Genomic DNA, 17304 nt, shown 5'->3' with positions numbered 1-17304 from the left:
TTAAAAGGGATAGTAGCATTTTTTTTAAAGTGGGGTTGTATGATCTACAAATAGCCCCTCAAAGTGCAGGAAAAACCCAGTTTTTATTTGGACCTAATCAACTGCTGATCGGCGGGCGCCAACGCTGGGCGGAGGGATACGTGAGTTGGTTAAATCCAAATAAAAACTGCGTTTTTCCTGCACTTTGAAGGGCTGGAAAAAATTATATTATAACGAACAATGGAACTGTGTATGTTTTTTCATGTAAAACCTCTTTTAGGCCGCGAAAATAGGCCATTTCTTTGGGTCCATTCACAACACTGTATGTTGTAAATCTCTGGGCAGGGCTATGGGCTGGCGTTGCTAACGGGAGGAGTGCAGAGAGTCTTCTACTGCAATTAAAGTACTTAGGGGCTATTTGTAGATCATACAACCCCACTTTAAAAAAAAATGCTACTATCCCTTTAAGTTGAGAGACACTGAAGTCTGGAGAGATGCAGCAGAGGAATCTTATCAATGGTTCTTCTCCAGCTCCAAACCACAAATTACCATAAATGCTGCAGAGTCTTTCCACACATACAATCCTAGAATGACCACTAAATGCTTGTTATTTGTACTTTTTTTTGGGGGGGGGGGTTTGCTGAAGATGTTCAAACTCTGAACAAACAAACAAACAAACAAACTCTCGTCCTGAATGCAAATCGATCAATATCTGACTCCTTCATACCTGTATCGGCCGCGGTACCGACTGGACCGAGCGGCCCCTGATAGGTAAACGTGGGCTGACAGCCGTGCAAATACCACCAGGCTGGAATGTACTGGAACATGTTCAGTCTACGCAGCAGATGTTTGACTGGAGAACTCAGCGCCGCTCTAACCGGGTTGTGAGAGCGGGATAAGAATGTGTTGCATGTGTTTGTTGTATCTTTTGATCTGTGTGAACGGCGGCGGCTGTGGCGGCGGCTGCTGCTGCTGGTAGTATGGTACAGTAGTAATGATATGTGGGTGTGTGAGGCGGCGGCTCCTCCTCACCTGGGGTTCATCACCAGCCGCCTGAAGAAGTACGTCCAGGTGATGTAGTCCATCGCGTCCTGTTTGGATGAGATCGTTCCCGCGGCGATCTCGGCGTTCAGATGGTCCGACAGCACGCCGAGGAGGCTGGGGACAAAAAACACACAATTATATTAAAAACACTTCGGAGTCTGCTTTACAGTAGGGCTGGATGTTTAACCTCTAAATCAAATTAATAACAAACTGTGATCAATTAACTGTTAATTAATGTAATTTTCCAAATAATTAGGCCAGGAGAAATCTGACTCAAGCTCGTTCACTGTCACATGAATATCTTTGGTTTTGGACTGTCGGCCACACAACAAAACAAAACATTTGTATGCATTCACGTTTTTTGAACAAAGTGATAAATTCATTAAATTAGGAAGTAATTGGTGAATTAAAGACTAATTTTGGCAAATTGGCCCATTGCCATAATCCATATAGTCGTAGCAGTAGGTTCGTTACCTTTAATTGTCGGTGCAAGCTATTTTTAGAACGGTGGAGCAGAGCCGTGAGCTGCTCAGAGCTACGCTACGGAGGCTAATGGGATTTCTTGATTTCCCTCATCAAACTCATCAAATACACAATCCAACAACTCCAAAACGCTCTGGTGGACAAGTTGTGACCTGCACATTCACCACGCTATGAGATAATAACACAACGTTACCAGACAGAGTTGTTTTAGAGGTAAATTCAGAGACTGCTTGCTGAAAAACTGCCTCCGACGGGAATGCGCATCAGCGGTTTTGCATGAATTTACCTCTAAAACAACTCTGTCTGGTAACGTTGTGTTATTATCTCATAGCGTGGTGAATGTGCAGGTCACAACTTGTCCACCAGAGCGTTTTGGAGTTGTTAGTTGATTGGATTGCTGGTGTTTTATTGGTGTGACAGACAACAACAGTAAACAGGGAACTGTTACCTGGACTCGACAGGAAACGGCTCGTAGAGGAACTTCTTGTAGAAATCCTTCTTGATGTCATGGACCAGAATAACCGCTTTGCCCTGGTCGTCAAACTGAGGTCGACCGGCTCGGCCCATCATCTGCAGAACATCTACACACACACGCACACACACACACACACGTTAATTATATGTCTGTGCATCACTTCCCTTAGTGTCACACTGGATATTTTTATGCAAAGGGAAAAAAAACATACTTAATGAGAAACTCTCTAATTGACAGGACTGCGTACCTGTGATGGGGTAGTCCACGTAGCGCCTGGACTTGCCGTCGTAGTACTCGGTTCCCTTGACGACCACCAGATGAGCAGGGAAGTTCACGCCCCAGGCCAGAGTGCTGGTGGCGATCAAAACCTGAGAGAAGAGACAAGAAAAATGTATGTTTTAAAAACAATGAAGAGAGATTTTATTTCTTCTTTTGTGTGTTTTTGCCTTCTATGTGTGTTTGTTTGTTGTATATTTATTTAGTACATTTGTTCCACTCAGTTGTAACTTATTTTACTTTATTATGTATGTGTTTGTGTGTGTATATGTGTGTATGAATGTGTACATGTATGTATGTATGTATGTGTGCGTATACACTGTACTGTACTATACCGTATGTATAATTTTTCTTTCCTTTTAATAACCTTGTAGAGTGTGGATGGAATGTGTCTGTCTTTGTTAATTGAAAAATAAAATATAAAAATATGTGAAAAAAAAAAACAATGAAGATAAAAAATACAAGTTTACACATTTAATGTCAGTGTTGAAATTGTGGGAATTATGTGCACACACAGTCGTTCTGCTGTTTGACACAATGTGTTGACATGATGAAGCTGAGGAGAGGATGATACACTGATTTCAGAAGTAAAGAGGATAATAAAATACCATTATAATAAGTGGCAACAAATCTTTTTCATGCAATAAACTGTCATGAGTTTCCTGGACCTGGCAGGATTTCACTCTGGTGTGGAGGAGGCACGGCATCGAGGGCCGGCCTTCCGCTGACAGACAACCGATCGTTTCTGTGATAATTAAATACCATCCGTCAGACTCACCTGGATCTTACAGTTGACGAACAGCTCCTCCACGGTCTTCCTGTCTCTCTCGTGCAGGCCGGCGTGATGCATGCCGATCCCGAAGGCCAGCGTGAGCTTCAGGTTGGAGTCTCTGACGGTGCCGATGATGTCCTCGATCTGGAACATTAAAGGTACATTGTGTAGGAATTACTCCCATCTAGCGTTGCAGGTGGTATATATATAGCAAGCAATTCAATCGTATTTTTCATGCTGCATTCACGTGAAATTGGGCAGACGGCAGACGGACGACAGCCGCTGCACGTAACTGCATAAACAAGCCTCTATGTAAACAAGCGGTCCGTCAGCACGAGGCAAAACAATACACGTGACAATATGTTGTCATGGCGATGTCGTACTGTTTGCCTTACCGGCTTTCTCTGGACTTCTGTGAATATCAACATGTGGCCAAATGAATGCAAAACTAAATGTAATATATTAACATTAGTGGTCATGGGAGCGATTAATTGATAAGTCTACAGAGGACTATTCAGATACTTTAACAATTGATTAAAGGTACACTGTGTAGGAATTACTCCCATCTAGCGTTGCAGTTGTAGATCGCAAGCAACTCGTATCGTATTTTTCATGCTGCATTCATGTGAAATCGGGCAGACGGCAGACGGACGACAGCCGCTGCACGTACAGTAACGGCATAAACAAGCCTCTATGTAAACAAGTGGTCCGTCAGCACGAGGCAAAACAACACACGTGACAATATGTTGTCATGGCGATGTCGTATTGTTTACATGACCCACGTTTTACCGGCTTTCTCTCGACTGCTGTGACTAAAGTGACATCTGGTTTGTTAGCGACGGCCGTCTGCCCGACTGCAGGTGAATGCAGCATCAGTGTAACGCTCCGTTCCTCCTCACTGCGTTACCGCGGTGACTTTTCACAGACGCCACCTCGACCTGAGCCGACAGCTCCGGTGTCTCCGCTGAGTTTCCGTTGTTTCCTACCGTCACGCTGCCACTGAACGTAAAAACATGGCGACACCACATGGCAGCAGCACCGAGCTTACCCGCTCCATGGAGATATGAATGATATGAACGGCAGATTCAGAGCTGAAAGGAGCACTTCAGTTTGTTGATGGGGGGATTACTGGTTAATGGAAAACAGACTTTTGAACGAAGTAATTGATTTTCATGAATAGATAACAGGAGAAGTTACACAATGTCCCTTTAAGAAACCAGAGCAAAGACAACGATCAGTATCAACGACAGACACACGTCCACAACTCTACAGGAAACAAGGAAACATGGGAGAGAGAAGTCGACGTGGAGACTGGGAGAGCTCAAAAACTTATTGTCTGTCAACTCTGTTTTGACAGTAAAAGTGAAATTCTGGCAGATTTTATGAAGTAAAATGATCATAATCGTGTCTATTACTGAGTGTGATCCAGTGCGTGTGTTATCTGGGATTTCAAACATCTTTATTTCTGATAAATAATATACAAGGAAACTCTAGAAAATGTTAACATTCTTGAACGGGACAATAGATGAAGTTCTTTCCAAAACATTTTTGGCAGCATATCCCCCGCTCGAATACGAGTCTTTGAATTATTTGACATCCATGTTACGTTGCAAAGACAAAGTATTCCACAGATATTGGTTCAGCTATTTTCACAGGAGGAGCTGTGTTACAGACCTGAATGATAACCGTCTGTGAGCTATTTATTATCTTTTTTTAAAAACTTTTATTGTCTTGTAAATCCAGAATCTCTCGTCTGATTGAACGAAACCTGAATGTGTCTGAGTGATTGAGTCTTTTATTTTGATTTCTATTGAATCAATAAACCTTTTTCTCTATATATTTTTTTTTTAAATCTTTTCTTCCAACTGTAGATGTTATGGTAAATTAGTATATTTTAATTTGCCCAGATGTCAAACTTTTCCTTTAAAGCATGAGTTGTTCTCACAAATCATCAATAATAATGATAAAAACAATAATAATCTGTACAGTAATTAAATCTTTCATTGATCTAATAAAGATTGCAGTCAGCATTTTAGAGAACAGGGTGATAAGAGTATGAATATCACCCAGACCAAAGTCCAGACCGAATGTTTCTAATTTAAAACTCAAACAGCAGTGCATCTCTTTTAATAATGAATCAACTAATCAATTTAACAGTACAACATGAGGTAGTTGTGGTCGGGGGCTTTAGGGCTTCAGGCAGCAGCAGCAGCAGCAGCAGCCGGGGGAAGAAAGAGCTGTCAGGTCCGAGGAGGGGGGATTTGGGGCAGTGTGTGACCCCCGAGGAGAGTTAAGCAGCGATGGCCAGAGGCCTGTCAGTCAAACAGCAGGGAGCTGAGCCGCTACACGGGCCGAGTGCAGGGAAGCAGCAGGCAGCGGCATATATCAGCAGAACACACACACACAGACACACAGAGTGGCAGGCTGTGGACTGCACACACACACACAGACACACACACACACACAGACACTGGGCCTGTGTTATAAGATGGTACATATTTGCATTGAGGCGGTGAAGCTGCAGGGTTCAGGAAAGTCAATTTAAGACTTTGTAATGGCTCCATGTGTGTTATTTTTCAACTGGAATAATCTACACTGGTGCATTAAAGGATGTGAGAGACAGAGACACGTTGTTAACTGTCTGTCTCATTCTCATTCAAATTTTTTTTTTTACACACACACACACGGACTCAAGGATGAACCGATCAGATCTGGGTGGTCAGTGGTTAAAGGTCAAGGGCACAGTGGCCTCATACAACAGCTTTGTCTCATGTAAATTATGACAGAATTTCACACCAGTGGTTCATTTAAACTCTTCATAAACTCCCAGACCCCCGAACAGACCCCCTCTTTGCAAACCCACAGAGTTTGAGGCTTGTCAGGCACAAAACCACCAGGTCAACACCAACCGTTTATGATGTCATGAATGATATTTTCACTGACAGGCAATTAGAAAGACGAACGTGGCAAATACGGATTTAAATATATTATATTATTATAAATCGTATTTTATAACAACGCTCAAAATATAATAATTCAATTTTATTTGGTTATTTGCATTCTTTCTCATCTTCCCTACAATTTGCTCACATTGGCCCACACTTTGAAAACCACTAACTAGAAAAGATTATAAATCAGTCCTTCCAGAAAAATGCGTTTTTTAAAATTTATTTTGTGATTGTTGCGGGCAAAAATCCTTGATTATGCGGCACGTTTTCTTAAAAAATGCGATAGAATATGCGGGATATTTTATGCAATGAAATTGCGCAAATATGCGAAGATATATATGACTTTTTTGCAACGAAAATGTGGGGATTATGAAATCATGTAAGCCCCACCGGATATTTTGCACATTTTGCGAGGAAATTGGTGATTTATGCAGCGTCTTCGAAAAAATGCGGCCCCCGCATAAATGTACGGACTTTGGCTGATTATGCGTTGAATTATGCGATCGCATAATCACGTTTTCCTGGAGGGACTGATTAATGATTATAGATCAGCTCTAGGTTTTATATTAATACTGTGAAAGTATCAAAGCCTCAGTCCACAGAGAAATGCACACAGCCTGTATTCAGAGACTGAGCCTTAAAACCAGCCGTCAGGACTTCCTGTCACTTTGTGATGTCACAGCAGCGCCACCCCCCTACTGTGGCCACGGTGTACAGTAATCCTGCAGGACTTGATCCCTCCACATACTTTTGGACTGACACCAGCTGTTATTGTGGGGTGTGAACTGTAAACTTGCTGAGTCATAGTTACATACTGTTGCTCCACCATGACTTCAACAAATGCTGCAGTCACACACTCTACACACTCTATACACACTTTAATGTCCCTGCTGATCACTCATCTGAAGTGATATGACTTCATAAATTCCACATCCGCCTTTTTTCTCATTAAATTGGATTTTTAAAAACTATATTAATAAAATCCTAATTACTGTACGGAGGAGGAGAGATTCCCTCCCATCCTGCCCAGAGCAGATCAGGCATGCACACGGACGATGTTTCCAGCTCAAACTGGGATAAAATCCACGTGTAATTACACCTGAACCAGCGCTGACAGAGAAATGGCTCAGCGCAAGAGGGAGGAGATGGAGAAAAGAGAAGGATGCCCGTGAAAACACACATCAGAAGAGAGAAGGAATTACTTGAGAAAGACACACACATCTGGAAACACTCCTCTCTGGGCTCTATCGCAAAAAAAAACAACTCCTGAAGGTCCAGTACCTGCAAACATGAGCTAAATGTGTGAGAACAAAGTCAAAGCAATCAGTGCTCACTTGCTCACTGCCACGGTGCTGCAAGACTGATCGACTGCACGGTAGCAGCAGAGTGCAGCAGCTGTTGTGTGTTACGGTGTGTCTGTCAACACCAACAGGTATTTCAGCTACATTCCCCAGTTGTGCATCTCACACAGGTGTGATGGAGGAGACAGAAACACCTCTATTCTAATCGATTGAGCTGTCGACACTTTTTTCTATTGTCTTCTTCTCCTCACCTCTCTCTCGTCCTGGTGCAGCCACTGCTTGGGGTTGTCCTCCGTGGCCAGGTAGGCGATGAGGTCCAGGGCCGTCAGTCGAGTCTGACGACGCGACGAGACGAAGATCAGCACCGGCTTGGCAGGAGAGTGGCTGCGTATGGCTGCAAGGACACGTAGAGGAGGAGGACAGGAGGATACACACATTATTAGGTATGAGTTTCACTTTAGTTTTATTCTGGAGACGTTAAGACGTGGCAGTTGATGTCGTAAAAATTAAGTTTTGTTGAAGAAATATATTGGAAATCAGGATTTATTCAACTTTAAAATCTGTGAAAATGTAAAATGAATATTGAGTGACACTTATTTAAACTGTATTTTATGTTTTATTCATTTATTTCTTCGCTTTCTAGTCAACAAAATCTGAAAATGGGTCATGATGTACAGTAGTGTGGACTATTTCCACCTTCCACCTCTTAATTTCTTTTTCTTCTTATCATTATTATTAGGTACTGTAGGTATCCTTTTATACCTGTGTGGAATATATATATTTTTGATAACTTTGATATTTTATTGTTTTAACTGTAGTTTGTATGTGTGTCAATTCTTCTCCAGGGTGTGTATGCAGATACAGATACAGAAAACTTTATTACATCAAACAAAGAGCAGTTCAGTTCCTACAGTTCACCGTGGCCATACACATACAACCTAACAAACCCAACTGAGGTAGCATGATGAGGCATGGGGAATAAAACTCATATAAGGCAATTTGCCAATATGAGAGTTGTGTGAATGAATGCATGTGTCGTATGTGTTGTATTTTGTAATACAATGACACTAAATTATTTTTATTATGTAAGCCTATTAAATAATCATCGCTTTAGCATAAAATGACACATCAAATTGCAAAGTTTACCCACTGCTGTGCACAAGCGATTGCACAGCACATATGTATGTAAAGATGTTCAGATATCATATATAGTATGCATGGAAAAGTGAAGCTGTACCTTGGAAGGTGGGCTTGTTCATGCTGGCCATGCGGGGGCAGTAGTGTTGCCCTGGGAAACCATGGATGTGAACTTCCAGCGGTACGGGTCGAACAGACGGACGGAAGTTAAACAAACCCACCTGTTACACACAGGAGGAGGGGGAGGAGGGGAAAGAGGATAAAGGAAAAAAGAGAGGAGATTTAATGTGAGCAGCTGGCAACACGAAGCCCCATCTGGCTGTAACGTGAACTGTCTGTCACTGAGCGTCGGAGCAGCGGGTCACTGCTGGACTCTGCTGCTGCTGCTGCTGGGCTCCGTTTAACCTTTGATGTGTGTGTGTGTGTGTGTGTGTGTGTGTGTGTGTGTGCGTGAGAAGGCGTATCAACACAAATGAACTGTGGTTTTACAGGTTGTCAGATTTACAGAGAGGCCGGTGTGTTGAATTGTCTCTGCAGCAGAGCAAAGGTCAGGATCAAGTATTTCTGGAGAAGTTATGATGCAAAAATATTATTCATCTCTACATGTGTTGCTGCTGTTTCATGATGTAGTGACCAGCAGCAGTTTCCAGAAACACTAAAGTATCACTCACTCCCTTGCTCTATTTCAAGAAGGAGAAGGAGACTTTAAAGGGATATTCAACATTTTGGCAAATTGGCCCATTGCCATAATCCCTATAGTCATAGCAGTAGGTTCGTTACCTTTGATTGTCGGTGCAAGCTATTTTTTAGAACGGCGGAGCAGAGCCGCGAGCTGCTCAGAGCTACGCTACGGAGGCTCATGGGATTTCTTGGTTTCCCTCATCAAACTCATCAAATACACAATCCAACAACTCCAAAACGCTCTGGTGGACAAGTTGTGACCTGCACATTCACCACGCTATGAGATAATAACACAACGTTACCACACAGAGTTGATTTCGAAGTAAATTCATCCAAAACCACTGATGTGCGTGCATTCCCGTCGGGGGCAGTTTTTGGGCAAGCAGTCTCTGCATTTGCCTCTAAAACAACTGCATCATAAATAATCAAAAGTAAATAGATGTAGACCAGAACGACCCTGTGATTAGACCACAGCTGATTGGCTTCTGTCCGGTGTCCACTTGACATTAAGAACAACGATGGTGGAGCCGAGCTGCCAAAGGAGAGACTCACGTCCTGCAGCTAACCACATCTACAGTATGTAGCTCCTTTATCATCCCCATTTCTCCTCTCTGTTGCTTTATGTATTTTGGTTTGGTCACATTCGGACAGGAGATGTCAATGGTTCGTTTCATTTGTTACTTTGCCTTTGATCCTGAAGCTGAGATCCACTCTGCTGTGATTGAGAAGCTCTTTGTGTAAATAAACTCATCAGTTAACGTCGGTCAAGTAATCTGCTCTCACTTGTGGCTGTAGGGGACTAGAGGACAGTTTAATATGTCATTTAACTATGTACATTTTTAAATTGAGAAAAGAAGATTTAGCATCCAAAATGAAAAGCTGTGGACTCTTTACCAGAAGTAGGCTAGTTAAATCAAGTTTTGGCCTCCAGATACGCTAAGAAGAAACATATGTTTTGTTTGTGCCTGAGGATGCACAAGCAAAAAACATTTTTGCAAAAGCTTAGAAATGATCATAAGCGACTATAAATATTAATCTTAATTTAAATTTACTTGAACTATCGGTATTGTACGGCAGCCCAGAGGGTAAATGAGAAAATAAAAAACAGTTTTTAAGTCTGATCTTAATTGTTGTCTGCTCTAACTTGAAAAAAGATAAAAGGTTTAACAAAAACCTTTTTTTCATTCATTCTTTAGTTGTAAATAAAGGAGAGAACAATATTAATATTTGACTGAGCATTTCCCTCAATTGCCCTCTGTGCTTCCGTAGTATTGTACTTCAAAAACATATCGGTAAAGTCATCCGTGTCTATCTTCTCTCTATCATTCTGACGCTCCTCCTCGTCCTTCATTCCTGGTGATTAGACCTTCACCATGACATCCAGACGGACTGCGGACGATTACGGAGAATAACAGCGACATTATCTCCAGGCCACAAGTATCTGTTTATCATAATAGCTATTATTAAATACAATCAATCAGAAATGAAGAGGCAGGCAGCAAATGAACCACAGAGATATGCAGCTACACAAAGCCTGTGGTTTCTGGCCGGCTTCTCTCTGACTGACTGCCGCACAGAGACAGTCTCGCTGTTGCTGCAACAACGACGGGGGCTTACGGAGATGATCCTCCATCTGGACCGACAACAAGGGGCTCGAAGGTAACAAGAATACACTGAGACTTTTTAAAGTTATGTCTGAGGGCTAGACAGACACCAGAGCCGGCTTTGGATGGCGGACGGACGGTGCCAGGATGGGTTTTTCTGACCTGATTGATTCCCAGCCAGTCGGCGAGGTCTCGGGCGTTGGCCAGCGCCGTGGACAGGCCGACCACTCTGACGCTCTTGGAGGTGTGAGAGGAGATGAAGTTGGTCCTGGACACAATCACCTCCAGCACTGGACCTCGGTCCTCACCTGGAGACAAACACAAGATCTTAGCTTGTCTTGTTTTGTTTTGTTGTATCGTATCTTTATGTATTTTATCATGTTGTATCATATCTTATCATGATGTATCATATTGTATTGTATCTTATCTTATCATTATCTTATGATGTTGTATTGTATCATATCATACCTAATCATGTTGTATTGAATTGTATCGAATCATATCGTATCTTATCATATCATATCATATCTTATAATGTTGTACCATATTGTATCTCATATCTTATCATATCATATCTTATGTTGTATTGCATCATATCATATCTTATCATGTTGTATTGTATTGTATCTTATATCATATCATATCATATATCATATCATGTTGTATTGTATTGTATCTTATATCATATCATATATCATATCATGTTGTATTGTATTGTATCTTATATCATATCTTATCATGTTGTATTGTATTGTATCTTATATCATATCATATCATACAGTATCGTACTGTATTATATCTTATATCATATCATATAAAATCATGTCGTATTGTATCATATCGTATCTTATCATATCACATCATATCTTATCATGTTGTATTTATTGTATCATATCGTATCTTATCACATCACATCATATCATATCGTATCGTATTATATCTCATATCTTATCATGTTGTATTGTATTGAATCGTATCGTATCATGTCATACCGTACTGCATTGTATCTTATATCTCATCATGTTGTATCGTATCGTACCTCATTATATCATATTGTATCGTATTGTATTTCATCACATTGTGTCATATCATATCGTACCTGTGGTAAGCCAAAGACAATTTTCCAGCACGGTGGACATTAAGATTTATTGTATTGTAACTATATCATATCTACAGTTTTAAAACCTTCTAGTATTGGCTTTTAGAGTAATGACCTTGACCTTCAGATCAGATTCAGGAAATCCTTCACTCCTGCTTCCATCAAAATGCAAAATGCCATTTGTTAGGTTATTCATGTTTACTTGGCATTTCAATCATATCATTTTAGGTTATGTAAGCTACTGGACAATCTGAATTTCCCTCCAGGGGATGAATAAAGTATTTTTCTTCTTCTTCTTCTTCAACCACCAAGACCCAATGACTTTGTCCAACCTGAATCTGTCAAGGTGACATAGTGTATGTTGCATAGAGTGGGATGCATTATGGATAACCTGAAAACTAAATCCCTTGTGTGCCTCTTAAAAATCCCTCCCATGATGCTCAGCTTGTTGCAGGTGTGTTGATGACGACTCTCACCCAGCAGGTGGATTTCGTCTATGATGAGAATGGCCACTTTCTGAACGTAGCTGCGGTTCTGCCAGCTCCTGCTCACTCCGTCCCACTTCTCCGGCGTGGTGACGATGAGGTCGGCCTGAGCGATGGATCTCATGTCCGGAGTCACGTCGCCGGTCAGCTCCACCACTCTGGGTGAGAATAAGGACAGGAAACATTTACAAGTTTTACAATTTTTTAAATATCAAGTTCAGCTCGATCAAACCAACCTGTTTCATTAAAGTGTGTCTGTTTCACTCACTTCCTGCCAAGTTTCTCCTCAATCCTGACCTTCCAGTCCTCGATCCTTTCTCGGACCAGCGCTTTCAGGGGGGCGATGTACACAACCTGAGCACACGACGACAAAAACACAAAGACCGTTCATGAAAAGAAACAGACATACTGAGAGTCTTTAGCTTGTGATTAAACCCTTTTGTTTGGAAACATACATACAACTTGTGCTGTGTTTTATTAAAGGGATAGTTCAACATTTGGGCAAATTGGCCCATTGCCATAATCCCTATAGTTTTAGTAGTAGGTTTGTTACCTTTAACTGTTGGTGCAAGCTATTTTTAGAACGGCAGAGCAGAGATGCTAGCTGCTCAGAGCTACGCTACGGAGGCTAATGGTATTCCTTGGTTTCCCTCATCAAACTCATTAAATACACAATCCAACAACTCCAAAACGCTCTGGTGGACAAGTTGTGACCTGCACATTCACCACGCTATGAGATAATAACAGAACGTTATGACATAGAGTTATTTAAGAGGTAAATTCATGCAAAACCACTGATGCACGTTGCCTTCAGGTGCAGTTTTTCATCAAGCAGTCTCTTGCATTTGCCTCTAAAACAACTCTGTCTGGTAACATTCTGTTATTATCTCATATCGTGGTGAATGTGCAGGTCACAACTTGTCCACCAGAGCGTTTTGGAGTTGTTGGATTGTGTATTTGATGAGTTTGATGAGGGGAAACCAAGAAATCCCATTAGCCTCCGTAGCGTAGCTCTGAGCAGCTTGCAGCTCTGCTCTGCTGTTCTAAAAACAGCTTGCACCGACAATTAAAGGTAACAAACCTACTGCTAAAACTACAGGGATTATGGCAATGGGCCAATTTGCCAAAATGTTGAACTATCCCTTTAAAGGTTTTCTTGATAATGTGAATTAATTTAATTAATCTGACTCCATTTGATTGTTTTCCTATCCATGATCTTGGACAGTGCTCCCACAGGCATGTTGATGCTTTAAAACTCCACTATCAATGCTTTTCTAAAGATGCCAGTATTGTTTGTTTCTGGACGTTCAACAACACTTGAACGCCAGCAAAGACAATAGAAAACACAGTCAACAACATTCTTCAGCTGAGTCCAGCGGCGAGGAGCCGGCTGGTCTGACCTTGGAGCCCGGGTACTCGTTGAAGACCCGGAACATGGCCATCTCTGCTGCGATGGTTTTCCCGGAGCCCGTTGGCGCCCCCAGGAGGACGTTGGTGTCGCTGTGGTACAGCGTGTGGAAGATCTGCGTCTGGATGGGGTTGAAGTGGGTGAACTTGTACAGACTCTCGAACTGACGGTTCCCCAGAGCGGTGATCGGCAGCGGCTGCAGGTCCAGCAGCTCTGACCACACCAGAGGAGGAGAGAAGATGGAAATAGGTTCATTTAAATACAACATAGTGTAAAAAACAATATATTTAGGGCGCTCTAAAGCTTATTTCCTCCTTATACATTTTATTAAGCCTTATAATTATGAAAAATAGAGGGTGTGGCCTCTTTGAGTGACAGATGGTGCATGTACTCATGCCACAAACTGGTATTCACCAATATCTGACTGTTATCAGTAAAAATATATACCTTCTTTTTAAATAAAGTGTATTTTGATTATCATTATTATCAGTAATATACTGTTATAGTACTGTATATATACACTGCTGCATTGTTAATTTTGCTCTTATTTTGCTTATAATGAAACAGAGAGTGGGGGTAGGAGTTTTATAAGTTCTTCCTACTGCTTCCTACTTTGATTTTATACTTTATAAAACTTTTTTTTTCTTTCTTTCTCTCTGATCATGGAGATTTTGTTTAAGTTTTGTTTCATGCATGTTCGAAATAAAGATTTCAATTCAATTCAATATTAATATTTTAGATTTCGCTCCTTTCCTTCTCTGACGTTTGAGTACTCTGATTTTTTTTGTTCCATGCTCCATAATAAAATACGACAAACTTTAAGTTTCACATAAGATGAATGAATGGAGACGCTGTCCGTCCGTCCGTCCATCAGCCTGTGATGTGATCTGATCTGAGAGCTGTGGGGTTTTTCCCTCATAGCTGCTGTAACTGTGTCTCTTCTTACTGAGAGGAAATGTGGTTAGGAGCTGTATCCCTGTTCCTGTCTTACAGTCTGGGGGGATTAGACGCTTTTGTTCTCCATGTCCTCACGGGGGTTTTGATGTCTCCAATCAGCTGAGCCAGTTTGTTGTGGCGAGCCTCCGTTTAAAGCCCGCTGTGGTATTTTTAGGCAAACTATTGTTCGACCGATGCCAGCGTTACAGCTCCAGTAAACACTGATGTTTCTTTCATTTTATAGACGATTCTTTGTCTAAAAAAGTCGATCATACTTTGGTTTGTACTGACAGGACATCAGAACTGTGTCCACATTAAACTCAAGTGGAAAATGTGATTCATGTACATGATACTGAAGTTTTCACAAACTCTTTCTGACCAGACTGAAACAGCACAATAACAACAGCTAAAAATCTACTGAAACTATTGATGTCAGAGACTCTGTTAATGACCGTTTATCTCTTTTTATAGATGTTGATTACAGCTCCAGTACTTCACAATAAAATCCTTATATTTGTCTGCCAACAGAAAAGCTTTTAATCTGACACAGCAGCAGTGATTCTTGGACACTGATCAAAGTGAACAGTAAATACTTATATTTGCAAATTTGGCAGATGTTTTCATCCAAGGCCACTTGTCTTGACAGACATTAGTAAGGTTTTGTTCACAGTGCTACATATATTTAATAAGTGCAATGAGATTAAATGAGGGAGTGCATGAAAACTGTGAGAGGAGGAGCTACTGGAAGAGAAGATGCTGTCTCAACATGTGGCAAAAGAATCAATTAGTAATGCTGATGTCAAATGGAAAAAAAAACAAAACAACTACAACAACTAGTGTCTCTGCCATCGCTCATCAATAGTCAGAATGAGTGTAGTTGAGCTGAATGAATTTCCACCAACGCAGGTGAAATGATCCTGTTTCAACAAAAAAAACAAAAAGGAGACAGAAGTTTGTCTTTCTCTCTTTCTATTACTGATAATGTAACGATCAACCAGAGCCCTGGAGAGAGTCTTGGCCCCAAACGGAGAAACTACTGAACTCAACTAGAACTACAGTAGTTTACTGTGCCAGTATTCATCTAATAATGTCATTTATATTAAAATATCACTCACTTTTACATCCCTTTCCCTCCTCTCCCTGTTTACATTAGCCCACTCGTTCTTTGATATGCATTCCTATATATATTATCATTTTTGATGTGTTTCTACTTTCTATATTTTGTGCTTATTTATACTGTATACACTCCTTTTTGATTCATTAATGAGTTGGTACAGTACATTGAGAGTATGCATTTGTATCTCATTATTATCTCATCATTATTGTAATGGGTCTACATTACATCTACATTATTTTTTCATCTATATTGTCTCCTATCATGAGAGTTGACACTTCTCTTGACTCTTTATATCTTTTTCATGCTATTTATAGTATTTGTATGTACAGTACTTGCTTTTTATAGATGAGCTTGTAGATTGGTATGTGTCTCTCATTGATTGATTCGCCTTGTCTATTTAAGCTCACACCTGATGACAATCAAGAGCCAATCTGATGAAGCAACATGTGAAACGCGTTGTTCGCCCCTTCTGTTTTCACTTTTGATTAAAAAAACTTGTCTATCCTATGCTCTAGTGTGCCTGGGTGTCTGGGAATTTAATTCACTGCAATAATGAAACTTTTACTTGTGCAATATTGTACATTTTCTGCACCTGTACTGTAAGTAGGAGTTCAAATGTCTGTGTGTGTGTGTGCAGTGTGTGCAGTGTGTGTGTGTGTACCTGTGTGTGGGGGGTGTCTCTCCGGTAGGATGAGGTTCTGGAAGTTGATGATGCAGACGGCCTCGGCCCCGAGCCAGCGGTCCGACACCGCCTTGATGTAGTACTGAGAGGGCAGCGGCTCGAAGATGGGGATGGTGAAGACGATGTTCTGAGGCTCTGCTGTCACCACCTGGACGGAGGGGGCACACACACAAACACACACACACACACACATGATGGTGTTGTTGGAAAGTCGATGTCCTCATATAAACTAGAGTCCAGTTGTCAGGACACGTGGCCGCAGCAGAAAGTATTTTAGAGAGTTTGATGTTGTCACAGTGAAGTTGACCTCAGACGTTTTGGATATAAAGTGTCATCGTTTCATTTTTAGTCTAACAGTAACTTGGGTTTTATGGTGAAAGACCTAAAGTGTGTCACAATGAACTTGACCTTTGACGTTTTAGCACCAAACGCTGATCAGTTCCTCCTGGAAAAGTGTGTTTTATTTAATCACCCTCCATCCTCTCACTTTATCTTCATCTAATTATCTAAAATTACATGGACGAATATATCAAAAATAAACCATCTGTTTGAATCCAGGATATTTTTCAAGTCTTCTAATGAATTTTCTATTTAAATTTTGATCCGACACTGTAACTAATGATGTTAATGTTGCCTCCCTTGGCCAAGAGCTGCTCTCAGTCAAGGTGTCACTGTGATCTGTGATAACTGTGATAACCGACCTGTTTCTTCTGCAGGAGGAAGTACTCAGAGTGGTAGATGTGGTCGTTAACGGGGTCTTCCACCCACAACCACCAGGGCTCGCCCACCGACCCGTGAACCTGAAGGACAGAGAGAGAAAGAGAGAGAGAGCAAATTTTAATGCATTTTGTAAAATGTGCACATTTTGTTATAAATT

At 41.2% G+C, this 17304-nt stretch overlaps 1 protein-coding gene across 2 annotated transcripts in view; it reads right to left on the bottom strand.

The window, feature by feature from the left end:
* Nucleotides 1-17304, bottom strand: part of ascc3 (activating signal cointegrator 1 complex subunit 3) — a 192508-nt gene that overhangs the window by 22323 nt on the left and 152881 nt on the right. For both annotated transcript variants that reach the window (XM_085803025.1, XM_085803024.1), the window contains exons 23-34: nt 17129-17227; nt 16407-16575; nt 13685-13905; nt 12553-12638; nt 12276-12442; nt 10863-11008; nt 8516-8636; nt 7530-7672; nt 3036-3173; nt 2229-2349; nt 1955-2087; nt 1012-1137 (exon numbers count right to left, since the gene is read on the bottom strand). In XM_085803025.1, coding sequence (XP_085659151.1) covers nt 1012-1137; nt 1955-2087; nt 2229-2349; nt 3036-3173; nt 7530-7672; nt 8516-8636; nt 10863-11008; nt 12276-12442; nt 12553-12638; nt 13685-13905; nt 16407-16575; nt 17129-17227 — 1670 coding nt within the window. The remainder of the gene's footprint in view (nt 1-1011; nt 1138-1954; nt 2088-2228; nt 2350-3035; nt 3174-7529; nt 7673-8515; nt 8637-10862; nt 11009-12275; nt 12443-12552; nt 12639-13684; nt 13906-16406; nt 16576-17128; nt 17228-17304) is intronic.

This window comes from Trachurus japonicus, chromosome 16, assembly GCF_045865225.1.
Source record: "Trachurus japonicus isolate A0001 chromosome 16, Traja_1.0".
Taxonomy (NCBI): domain Eukaryota; kingdom Metazoa; phylum Chordata; class Actinopteri; order Carangiformes; family Carangidae; genus Trachurus; species Trachurus japonicus.
Note: the sequence above shows the minus strand (reverse complement) of the source record. Positions and strands in the feature narration are given on the sequence as shown.